Source organism: Dermacentor albipictus, chromosome 2 (assembly GCF_038994185.2).
Source record: "Dermacentor albipictus isolate Rhodes 1998 colony chromosome 2, USDA_Dalb.pri_finalv2, whole genome shotgun sequence".
Taxonomy (NCBI): domain Eukaryota; kingdom Metazoa; phylum Arthropoda; class Arachnida; order Ixodida; family Ixodidae; genus Dermacentor; species Dermacentor albipictus.
The window spans coordinates 18,484,876-18,497,710 of NC_091822.1; the positions used below are offsets into that span (position 1 = coordinate 18,484,876).

At 47.6% G+C, this 12,835-nt stretch overlaps 1 protein-coding gene across 2 annotated transcripts in view; it reads left to right on the top strand.

Annotated features, from left to right (window-relative positions):
• The window catches only part of LOC135918459 (uncharacterized), a 53,862-nt gene that overhangs the window by 16,240 nt on the left and 24,787 nt on the right, over positions 1-12,835 (top strand). For both annotated transcript variants that reach the window (XM_065452099.2, XM_070532777.1), the window contains exon 2: positions 11,143-11,309. In XM_065452099.2, coding sequence (XP_065308171.2) covers positions 11,221-11,309 — 89 coding nt within the window. In that variant the 5' untranslated portion in view covers positions 11,143-11,220. The remainder of the gene's footprint in view (positions 1-11,142; positions 11,310-12,835) is intronic.

Here is a 12,835-nt window from a genome sequence, read left to right on the forward strand (position 1 = left end):
TCCACTGTGAATCAATGTTTTGCCTGTACAGATACCTGAACACTCTCCCAGCCCATTTACTTTCGTCCATATTCCTCAGCCGTTCTTCATACTCAATTTTACTGCGAGCTTCCCTCACTTCAAAACTAGTCCAGCCCATATCCCCCTGCACAGCTTCATTTGTAGTCTTCCCGTGAGCGCCCAATGCGAGGAGACCCACTGACCTTTGGTTCCCGTCGAGCCCTGATTTAAAGCAAACAGCCGCATTTCGAAAAGTAAGTCCTGGAGCCATTACCCCTTTCCACATACCTCGTAGGACCTCGTACCTATTGTATCCCCATAGAGCTCTGTGCTTCATTATGGCTGCATTTCTCTTCCCCTTGATTGTTATGGTTTTTTCCTGTGCTTCCTTATATCCGTTGCCTTCGTTTATTCATATACCAAGGTATATATATTCTGTAACCCGAGGTATTTCTTGGCCCTGTATCTCCACTGTCTGTTCACTGTTTTCATTGAATACCATAACACCTGATTTTCTAACACTAGATTTCAAACCTGAATTGTTGCCTTCCTGTCCACAGATATTAGCCAGACGTTGCAAATCACTTTGTTTGTTAGCGAGCAACACAATGTCGTCCGCATAAAATAAACCTAGGAGTTGCTGCTCTATTACTGTACCTGCCTGTTTGTATGAGAGATTAAACCCGATATTACTTCGTTCTAGCTCCCTCTCCATCCTCACCATGTGCATCATAAACAGCAGCAGGGATAAAGGGCACCCCTGCCTCAGTCCCTTGTTGATTTAAACTATCTCCGCGCTTCTCATCCCTTCCCATTCAACGCAAACGGTATTTTCTAGGTAAATCTCTCTCAAAAGCTGTAGACAATCGTTACCTAAGCCTTCCCCTTCCAGGATATCCCACAAAATGTTGCGGTCTACGTTGTCGTATGCTCCTGTAATGTCCAAAAAGGCCACAAACAATGGTCGGCTTTCTGCTTTTGATATTTCGATACACTGAGTAAGAACAAACAAGTTATCATCCAAACGCCTACCTATTCTAAAGCCATTCTGAAGCTCTCCCAAAATGCCATTATTCTCTGCCCATGCTTGAAGCTTTAATCTGATTTCCTGCATTGCTAGCCTGTACATTACCGATGTAATGGTCAACGGTCTATACTAGTGAATTCTGTCTTTCTCCCCCTTACCTTTATAAATTAAATTCATTCTACTTTGTCGCCAACTTTCTGGTATTCGTCTATCTCTTAAAATTTTTTCCACTGCTTTCACCAGAGCTTCCTTACTTCTTGGTCCCAGTTCGTTTATCAGCCTAACGGGAACTTCGTCTAGCCCTGTGGCTGTGCGCTTAGGAATTTTCTCTTCCGCTTTCTTCCAGTTTAAATTTGTCAGCACCAGCTGCTTTTCCACTTGGGTCTCTTTCATGCTGTTTTTTTCCTCAAGTACAACCTCGTCATTGCCTTGGAAAGATTCGGCTGTTGCGTTTCGGATGTAATTTATTGCCGCTTCTCCTTCCAGTCTGTTTTCATCTTCGTCTAAGATATGTTGTTGTATTGTTGCTGACTTCCTGCCTAATAATTTTATGTGATTCCAAAATATTCTAGGTGCGGCCTTCTTTTTCTCACATATTTCTGACAACCAACGCTCACTTTCACCTTTTAATTTTGCTTGCACCAGTATTTGAACCATAGACTTTTTCTCCCGGTATATTTCCCATTTACTGGTTACTTCATCCTGTGGCAACTGCGCCGTCTTTGCCTGCCTGTGCGCTCGAGATGCTTTCTGTCGTTCGGCGATCGCTTCTCGTATCTCCTTGTTCCACCAGCTTTTCGGTTTCTTTTTTCCTTTCCAACGAACATGTTGTTTCTCTTTCCGTATTTCTGTCGTTATTACACTTAGAAGCTCACCATATTCCCACTCCTTACTTGGCCACTTGCCAAGTTCTTCTTCAACTCTAGTGACTATATTTGCTATTTGTTCAGCGTTCAAATTTGGACTGGCCATTGTGCTTTCCTTGCTCTCTTTCCCAGCTACATATCCCATTTTCAAAATGATGCGTTTATGATCACTCCCTATGCTGCTATGCCCCTCGTCATTAATGACCATTTCTCTCAGTTTATCACGCATTCCTTCTTTCATCAGACAGTAATCAATGGTCGATTGCCGGTTTCCCACTTCCCACGTGATCTGTCCTTCGCACTTAGGCCCTGTATTCACGATCACGAGGTTATGTTGCTCGCAAAGGTCTAGCATTGACTTCCCGTTATTGTCGGTATAGCCATCTAAATCCTGTATATGAGCATTCATGTCACCTAATAAGACAATCTCAGCACCATTCCCGAAACCCTTAATATCAGCGCTTATGCATTCCACTAACTCTTTATTCTTCTCTGTGCAATTTTTCCGGTCCACAAATACGTAACTCCCAGCCAAGTTTCTTTCCCACTCATTGTACCTGATAGCCAAAGATACTCTTGACATTGTGAATTTACTCTTTTCCATTTGGCTCCCTGATGGATGAGCATTCCGAGACTCCCCCTCCCTTTCTTTCCGACTTAGTTCTGTTGCGCCCTTCCCATACATAATTCTCAATAACTGGCGGCTCTTTTGAGTCTCTAAGGTGCGTTTCTGTAACCGCATACACCCCTATTCGTTCTCTATGTAACTGCTCCTCAATCTCTGCCCACTTTTCCTTTCTTCTGCCGCCCTGCATGTTTATGTAGCCTATTGCATGGCGAGCTCTTGTTCTTGCTTTCCTCCTTTTTCTGTTATCGACGGCGATGCTCTGCTGATGTTCCCCTAGGGGACCTTCTTCATTACTACCTACTCTGACTTCCTGAGCGCCCGCGGGCCCCCTAAAAAAGCAACAGCGCGACCCCCAAGTCGCCAGCCCACTTCTCGTGCTAGCCTGTAATTGAAGTCGATCCCATCTCGTTTAAAACCACCACACCTTCTGACTTCCCTGTTTACTTCGACAACCTCGAAGCCCTTCTCTCGGCTCATTTTCCATATTTCCTCATTGGCAGCCATTACGGCTCTTCGTACGTGACTGTCACGCACAGGCACCTCCGGCACCGTACACACCATGATCTGCACTTGAGGGGATAGCTCGCGCAAGTCGTCCACCCCCTTCGCCAAGCGCTGGGCTAGTCCTGGCCCTTTCCTGTTTAGGACGTCATTTAGCCCACCTGCTACTACGACAAGGTTGCATACGTGGGCATTTTCCGTGAGCTTTTCTTTTGCTCGCTCCATGACAGCACTCAGTGTCCGCCCTGGAAATGTGCCCACCGCCACTCTTTTGTCGCCTTTCACCCTCTCCACAATTGCTTTTGAGCACCCAGCCATGTTTGAGTCACCAGCGATAATCAGCCTTTCACTCTCTCCTACCTCTCCCTGCTTCCCTGTGTCCTTTTCCGCGTGATTCTGACTCGACAAAGGGCATTGTCCCCTGGGCTGCTGCTTTTTCCGCGTGGCCTCAAGGTAGGTGCCGCTCTTTCTAGCTTCCTGTGGCTGCAGCGTCGCCTCACTCGGGGCGTGTTGCGCTGCTTCACTATAGCTACTCCGATTCACCGGCGGCGAGCTGGCGACCGCTTGCTTTGGCTCCCTGCCTCCCACTTCGTCTGTAGGGTCTACCCTGCTTTCAGATCTTCGAACTTGGCTGTCCAATTTCCTTCCAGTTTTTGGACTGCTTCCCTGACCCCTTCGCACAGCCTGCACGTAAAGCTAGACTCCTCCGCGTCTGCTAAGCTCTGGAAACTGGTCTCGTCGAGGGAGCACCAGCGCAGGCACTCGTCGCACTGCACTTGATCCGCGTCCCCCGCGGCCTTCCCTTTCTTCGGTTTCATCGCTAGGCCTACGTCCTTAGGCTCAACGAGCACGTCCGCCAAATCACTCACGCAAAGCCGACCTCGACCACTATCCCAAACAAAGCTAAAGAATTATCACTCCCTACTCCATGTAAGCATCCGAAGAGCTAGCTGAAAGAATTAAATAAGGCTATCAAATAGGCCCCTCCTACCTAAAGCCCCTCAATTTTCCAAAAGTAGCGCCATTCTTAGATCTTTCCGCCACCCCGCTCACCCAGGCGCTTCCTCCTCCACTCCTCCTGTCGCCCCAGCCTCCTCCGCTCCCCCATTGGCCAATCTGTGTCACGTGAAAGCGGGCCCCGCGCTTTTGTATATTTTTTTCTTTCCGGCGCAGAGCAGGCGCCGCGCTTTTGTATATCTTTTCTTTCCAGCGCGCTGCGACCCCCAATCTTGGGCCTGCGACCCCCATTTTTGGGCCTCCGCGACGAAGTACGGCAGGCGGTTTGAAGGAGCGCGGTAGTTTTATACAATGTGTTAGGGCCGAGTGCTTAATTGCGATGCCGTGCTGCTCCGCCTACGGTTGCCACAACAGACCCAGTGACGGCAAAAAGCATTTTGTTTTACCATCCGCCGGGCGCAACGCAAAACGAAGAAAAGTGTGGATTCACAAGATCGGGCGGGCTGACTTCGAGCAAGTGGCAAAGAACGCGCGTCTTTGTTAAGTGACACGGCTCCTCCAACCTCTTCTTTTGACGCCCGTGTCAAAACGGGCCCGTGTCCAGTGCATTGGGGGTGCGTTAAAGAACCCCAGCTGCAAAAAAAAATTAATCCAGAGCCCCCATTATGGCGTGCCTTATGAGATCGTGGTGTTGGGATGTAAAACCCAAGAATCAACTTTTCTTCTGTCTTGTGTGCCTTGACTGTTCCAGTTAACGCAACACTGCTTCCTTGTGAAAACTTACAACGCAAAAGAATACAGACGCACGTAGTATACAGAGATAAAATTAGCACTTCAACAAAAGTGTTGCTGGTGCCAATGAGGGAGGGGGATAATTATTTTCTGAACCTCTTTCCAGTTGTCCCATCAAGTTCCTTCTTTCTTTTCTATCAAATTCTAACCATTTGCACTGTAATAAATAAATAACGATTTCATATGCTGGTAAGTTGTTAAAATTATCTATACCGCCTATGTGTGAAAACGTTGCTCATGGCCACCACAACCTGTGCATGAGCTACGTACATCTGTAAAAGGCGCGGAACAGAAACGGCCCTGCTGCCAGGCATTGCTGACCGCAGACAGTCGGAATCTCTCACGCGCCGGCCGAACAAAAGCATCCTGCAGGTACGTAAATTAACCTACGAAACCACGTGCACATACTTTCGCGCTGTCAAAACCTGAAACTCTGGTAATTACTCGCGTGTCTGAGCACACCGCGTGCTTGTGTCGTGTTTCAGCAACACGAACTTGCAATGTGCGCGCGCTTTACGCCTTAAATACGCCTTGAATAATGGTGCTTTTCTCTATTTCTTCCGCAAATCCGACACGACATTCTTAAGGCCAGTTACCGACTGACAAAGCAAGATCTAGATTGAAAAAACTGCTCCGCAGGACTCGAACGAACTTTTCCGCAGATTTCCTCCCGTAGCGTGTTAGCCGTCGTCTGCTACGGCAGGCCCACTGCCGGCGGCGCCACCGTCGAGGCCGCGCCGAGCGGAGGAGGAGAAAAGTGAATGGCGCTACTTTGGGAGATTGAGGGGCTTTACTCCTACCACCTAGGCCTAACGGGGGAGCCGCCAGACCTAGACAAAGCCGGTACGTTTACTCACGCGTTTACTACTCCTACCAAGAATTCAAAATTTGCGCCCCTACTCCATGCAAAAGAAAACACTTCAAAACACTAGCTAATAAAGATAAAAGAGTACTTAGCTACGAACGAAGTCGCTGAAGCCTCGTGCACAGGAGCGTCCGCGAGCCAGTTCCGCCACGTCCGGCTGCCGACGGCCGCCTGCACCCACCTGCACTGCAGCGCTCCTAGCGGCAGTCGCTGGCATTCATTGCATCCGGTGCCACCCAGGAGGCCGCGCACGGCACACTAGCCTGTATATTCTAGGCACTATAACCACATGTAAAGCCGCGCGATGATGTTCTTCCTTTACATAAAAATGCGAAAACAGACATTCTCAGAAAAAGTCACGAAAAAGTCATGCAGGCAAGGGATCGCCCCATTATGCTGAGGGAAATCCATGCCCAAGACAACCAACCGAGAAAAATTGAGCAGCACAAGGAAAGACACTACGAAGGTCGAAGTACAAATTGCAAATATTGTGGTGCATCGTCCAATGGGTGACACGAAGTGCCCTCCAGCCGCGATAAGATGTCGGCCGTTCTACGCTGTCAGTACCTTGCGCAGCCGAGTGACCAGTGAGGCCCTCATTTCTTTTGGCGGTTTGGAAGGAAGGCGTCAGGGGTACGTTGCAAGGGGGGAGGGGGCTGCGTCAGCGGAGGATATGTGAGGGTTCGCATGACAACGGCCTCAGCCCCGAAAGTTGCCGTTTTCAGTTTGCCCGGCGCGGGCTTCCGCCGTTGACTCTAGTCGAATCAAAGGCAGGTCGAGCACGGTTTGGTGACGCGTGCCAACGACGTGCCAGCGACCGCGACTGTCCTCGCTGCGGGACAAGAGGAAGACGGTTGCTTTCCAGGTAGTCCTATATTTCGTGTGGGCGTTCACCATACGCGGGCAACGGGCGTCCGGGTGGTATCCCAGAAGACCAATCTGTCGGTACTTGCAGTCACGATAGAAGTGCCCAGCCTCCCCACAGTGGTAGCGCAACGGAGTGTTGTCGGGAGCGCGCCATGCCGTGGACTTGCGCGGACCAGGATGAAAGGCTGCTTGCGGAGTCATGCGGTGGATTGGACTCGGGAAGCGTCGAGGGAACCCAGCAAAGGGCTGCGAGAAACGGGCCGTCGAAGGCGTAAAAACCCGAAGAGCATCCGTGTAGGGAGCGTTGGAGGTTAGGTTCGCGTTAGTGGCGAGGGATGAACGGCCTGCCCGATTTCCTCCCGAATGACTCGGAGGTTCCGGAGCCGATGCATAATACTTCTGGAATTCTCGAACCTGCCATATTAGTTCGGTAAGATACTCCATTTCATCATTCTCAGGTACAAGCGAACATGCAGCAGTTATGGTGGTCTGGCGTTCATAGTACGAGAGCCGTTGCCAAATCATGTGTTCCATGACTCTTGCCTGACGAACGAATTGATACAGTAGTCTAGGAGGATTGCGCGCGAAGCCCGCGAAAAGCTGTTCTTTTACGCCTCGCAATAACGGGCGCACTTTTTTGTCCTCTGGCATTAGTGGGTCGGCCCGACGGAACAATCGCATCATGTCTTCAACGAACATGACGACGGTTTCGTTCGGGATTTGGAACTTGGAAAATAATGCCTGTTCGGCTCTCTATTTCCTTTCGGGGGTGGTGAAGGCGTCGCGAAGCAGTCGGTACAACTTGTGCCAGCTGTTACATGAAGCTTCGTGTTTCTCGTACCACACTCTTGCCGCGTCTAAAAGGGAAAATAGACGTTCTTGAATTTATCGCGATCATCCCAGTCATTAAAGGCGGGGATCCGGCCGAAATAGCCTAACCAGCCTTCGACGTCCGCAAAGGCGTCGCTGCGGAACGGGCTTATGCGCCCAAGGCTTGTTCGTAGACAATGCATGGTACGGCAGCATTTGTAACCCCCTCTGTATGGCTTGTGGCTATTGATGACACCTTCCTCGCAGAGCTTTCCACGGGAACTCTATTGCGGTGGAAGACCTTGGAGCCGACGGCTGCTTTGATGGATTTCTGCTATACTGGCGACGTACTTGCGTCGGTAATTTCTGGTTTTAGGACCAGCAGGCATAGGATCCACATGTCCACAGAAATATTGACACCGCGCAGTCTTAATCACGCTGTCATCCCCAGTCCATCGTCTTCGTGCCGTCGTTGTTATCGTATCGTCTTTGTACAGTCGTTGTCATCCAATTGCCGCTCATGCGTCATCTTCATGCCATCGTTGCAACGTCGTCGTCAAACTGTCGTTGTCCCGTCGCCGTGCCCATTCCATAGTCGTGATTTCAATGTCGTAATCGCATTGCCGTCACTCCTTCATCTTCGTTATTCAATTTTCGTCATGCGTGGATTGGTACGTTCGAACGCCAAGTTTTTGAGCTTGAGCGTAGTGCTTTCCCATTAAAATGCACCCGACCTAGTAGCCTGTACTGCCAAAATGATGACTATGCAAAGCAACAATTTTTTAAATCACTAATGAAACCTCCCCTAAACCGAATCCAACATCACTTGAAATCCGCGTATCCTTAGTTACCTATTTGTTACCTATTCGTTACCTATGGCACGATGAAATCGCCATCGGGAAGCCTAATCAGAAAAGCCAGAATTTCTACCCCACTTTGAGATGAAGAGGCTCACCCGCAATTTCAAGAAGCATGCCACCTGCATTCAAAGCGCACGCAGGTGCACATCCACAGCACACGCAGTACTATCAAGGCCCCCACACGATATTAATGAATATTATTTATTGGCATCCCCTTTGAAACAGGGCGGTGACAAGTAGTAACCTAGCCTGCTTGAGCTAATCAGGTATACTATACATGCTTTTCATTGCAGCACTTTTGAATATATCACCTTAATCTCGATCCCCGGCGGCGTAACCGAGATAATGAGCACGGCTGCGAAAGACGAAAGAACGAACGCGGAGCGGCAGATGAAAGACGCGAGCAGCGAACGGCGAATACCAATGAGAGCGCTCCCTTCGGTGACGTGCGCACTGGAAACTGGTGTCATGCGGACCCGCCTGACGGCTCGATGCGTTCTCGTATGCGGTGTCAGCCGAACCATTCGTTTCGTACCATCCTCTGCTCGTGTCAGCTCTTGCTCGCACTTCTTTGCTTGGTTTGGTCTCGTTCGCGCTTGTTTCGATTGTCATGGTTTGCGATTGTTTTGCAATCTCACTGTATGCGCTAAGCGAATAGTGTAGTACTTTCTGGAAGTCAACAGGCACCAGCGAATACACTGTAATCTTCCGATCAGATTTTCGACGATTTCGAAATCCGCCACATGTATTTCTCAAATTCTTTTCAATATATCGCGAAATGAACACACGTGTACAGATGCTCTGAAATTTTGCCTTAGGGACTATCGTAATTGTCAGTGATTGTTTTTCTCTTCCTTAAAACTTCTTCGTCACCTTGTGCCCCTGCCTATGTCTGTAGCGGATCGGGCCGTATCATTCTTTTCGCTGTTCCTTTTTCAACAATACTCTAAAAGTCTCTTGCTTATGTCGACTGCTGACGGGCTGATGCTTTTATTCACTTTATATCTAAGCTTTTCTGGAAGGTGTATTCTACCTACAGGTCTCACAAAGTGAATCTCTTTGAATTCCATTACGATGCGCTGAACGATGATCTAGGAATTTTTGCTGCAGCATACGCATGGCTCATCTTGTTGCGAGAATTTGGTTCGATATGCCTTATGTAGCCAGCTCGGGCCTCAATTAGCAAGGCACTGCCCTTTGTGTTATCCTACAGATCTTGCCTTCTAATTTCTTTCTTCCCATTCTTGTAAATCTCCATGCTATTTTTGTTTCCCTTCTTTGCATCTAACTCGCTGTCTCTGTTCGTCCATCTTACTGTTTTTATTTATTTCATGCTACAGATGATGTTGCAGATCCACGAAGATCAAATACGTAAATTAATAACATGAAGTCAAAAGTAGCAAGTGCCAAGAAATGAGTCCTGGTTGTCAGTTTAGACTTTCAATTACCCTGTACTTGGTTACTAGGTTCCTTGACTGCTAAAAAGCGGGACTGTGCCCGCCTGACTAGGCCCCTGGCGCCACGAGCACAGCAGACAACAGTGCAAAAAAAGTGTATACATATAAACACATAATACACACATATACATACTTATACATACCTGTATATATACGAATGACACAATTATACATACAATAAATCAATGCAACACAATAAGTATAAATAATGCAAATGAAAAAATAAAGTACGTACAGAAAGTTACAGGAAGGCCAAAGGCCAAATGGGAACAAAAAGTCTTGCAACGCATGAAATTGTACATGAGTCGAAAAACAGAAAATCAATTACAAAAAATAGGCGTCAATTGTTGGAAAAATACAGTTATGATTTCTTTCTGATTATTGAAATGGTTGAGGAATCTTATATGATATCAAATAAAGCATGCTCACCATTAAATAAATTAGGAATCTGCCACTGTAAAAGCTGATTGCCGTAGTCTCTTCTAGTTTTTATCTTAATAAAATTCCTAGCTATTAGGTTGTAATCAGTTGTGGTATTAGTATATATAGAAAAAAATTTCTCACGATTACTTATTCTAAAAACTTTTGTTTAATATACTAGTGACACTCAAAGTACGGTCCTGGTGAAAGTACTCCGAGGTATGTTCGTACATCGATAGGTGATGAATAATACGAACACACTTTTTCTGCATTTGGAATAGAGTTTCCAAGTTAGCTTTAGAAGTCACGCCCCAGATAAGTAGACAATAGTGGAATCTAGAATGAATAGTAGAAAAGTATAACTGACGTTTAAGTTTTAAACGTAACAGCGTGCGATGCTTATTGAGCATACCAATAATTGTGCTATGCTACCTTTAATATAACTTACGTGATGCGTCCACCGTAGATTTCCATGGAAGAGTACACCCAAGTACTTGTACTGGGAAACCCTTTCAAGTGGTTGCGATTGAAATATTAAAGAAGATGCGAACTTAACTGGCTTGTTAATAGGATTAAAAACAATATACTTTGTTTTTTAACATTTAGGCTCAACTGATTAGCCGATAACCACACTGAAAGGGAATTTAACCAGTTGTTAATAAGAGGAATTAGAATAGAGATGTTATTAGAGGAGAAAAAAACGTTTGTATCATCGGCATATAATACAATATCCGGTGTTTCTGGTATTCCCACGATATCATTGATGTAAAGCAGAAAAATCGTAGGGCCTATAATAGAAACCTGCGGGACAGGTACAGATAGAGATACTGAAAACACTTGCGCTGTGAGAACCGTCATCTAATAGAAAGCAGAATCTTCAGGACGAATTAGCGAGCCGTCCGCGAGGCAGCCTCTGTTTGTTTTGCGTTTACTCTTGGCGCTTTTTAGTGCATCCTTTACGAAGCTCGCAGACAGGACGGGCGCCATTTGCAGGCGCAAGTGCCGCTAGAGGAGCGTGCCGCATTGCACCGGTGCATTGTAGCGTCTATCCCAGTGACATACGCACCCAATGGATACATTTTTCACGCACAGGTGGTGTTTCTGGACCAGACTTTACTGTACCACGCTTTGACAAGACTGTACGACAAGCCTCCTCAAGGGGAATTTTACATGGGCCGTGAGATCGCCATGAACTTGACCATGGGCATGTGGGTCAATAGGGGCCTCCCCGTTATCCTACGCAAGACACTTCACCAGCGGTAATCCTAATTTTTTTTTACATTTGCATGACGACGCTCGATTGTGCATGGGATATTTATGCCAGTTTGTGCGTGGGAGGTTTACACCATGACACATTTTGCAAGGTGCGAGTATGTGCACGGAACTGTAGTTTCTCGTCGCAATTTAAATCTGTATATTTCTATCTAGCGGAGCCAGCAGTGTGCGTTCTTTATAGAAAGTCAGAAATTGGCAGAATTGAATAAATGTATCATCTAGCAATGATGGCGCTTTTGCACAATACCTGAGCCTGTTCTACAAAAATGAACAGGTTCAGAAACACGTTGCAGTGAGCACGTATACTAAAGGGCCTCGGATACTGTGCGTCATCAGACCGTTCACCGTCAAGGGCGTCCACGTCTCCCTTTCCAACAACAGCGATGCATGCCCACGCTTCCCGAGGCTTCCCGCAACATTATAATCAGCCTGTTTTATGTCCACTACAGCACGAAGGCCTCTCCCAGCAATCTCCAATAAACTCTTTCTTGCGCTAGCTGATTTCAAGTTATGTCTGAAAGTTGCCTCTTCACACTGTCAGAGTTGTCGGACGATCTCGCCGCTGCCACCATGTGAAGGAGTTGAAGGTCGTAGAGAGGAACTCGGTGAACAGGATTTATTTACATTATTTACATCTAAGACAAGACATACATCGACAGTCTAGCGTGGCTCCCATATGGAGCCCGCAAGACTAACATACAGCAAACAGCTTACGAGCACGCAGCTCACGAGTACATTTCTAGCACGACAACGCGCACTCAGCTCTCTAGTACATCTCGAGCACGACAACGAGCACACTCTAGCAGCCGACAAGCGCTGCTTATAAGCTCTCCGCTCGACGTCATAGTTCGATGTCATTTAAGATGACCCACCCTTTTGAAGGAGGATGAGGGCTGTCGACTTGGAGGAGGATGAGGGCTTACATACACGTGCCGCACACACACACAAGTGCAATGGTCCGGAGCCGACATCAGAGGGGCTTCGTAGAACTCTGAGCCGTCCCTGGTGACGCGGCCGGGTAGAACATTGTCTGGTGTCTCGAAAAGCTCATGGGGTGGTTCCGCCAATTACCTCGCCTCGAGTACTCCCCTGAGCTGACCCCGCGCCACATGGCTGCTGGTTATCCGCAGTTCTCTGAAGTGCGCCCCGTCCGGTTGGATTGGAACACGTGCAGCTGGCTGAAATAGCTGCAGGCTGATCCTAACAACACCAGCTAATTCTCTGCCTTCATCGACTGCGCTTCCCTTCCCTTTGCACCTATTCTGTAACTGTAAAAGATCGCCGGTTATCTGCCCTACATATTACATAAGGCAATGCACATGGCCTTGCTACATGTACATAAACCGGAGAAACTGACAAACCGAGCTTGTCGGATACACCAAAGTGCCACTAAAGCAAGCATAGTATGTGGACGCGGGTGTAAGTGACCACCTTGGTAGCACCGTTATTCCTGGACTGCGAACGCGATCTAGCCGTTCCTTCCACAGAGAATAAATTCGCTCAGTCGCAA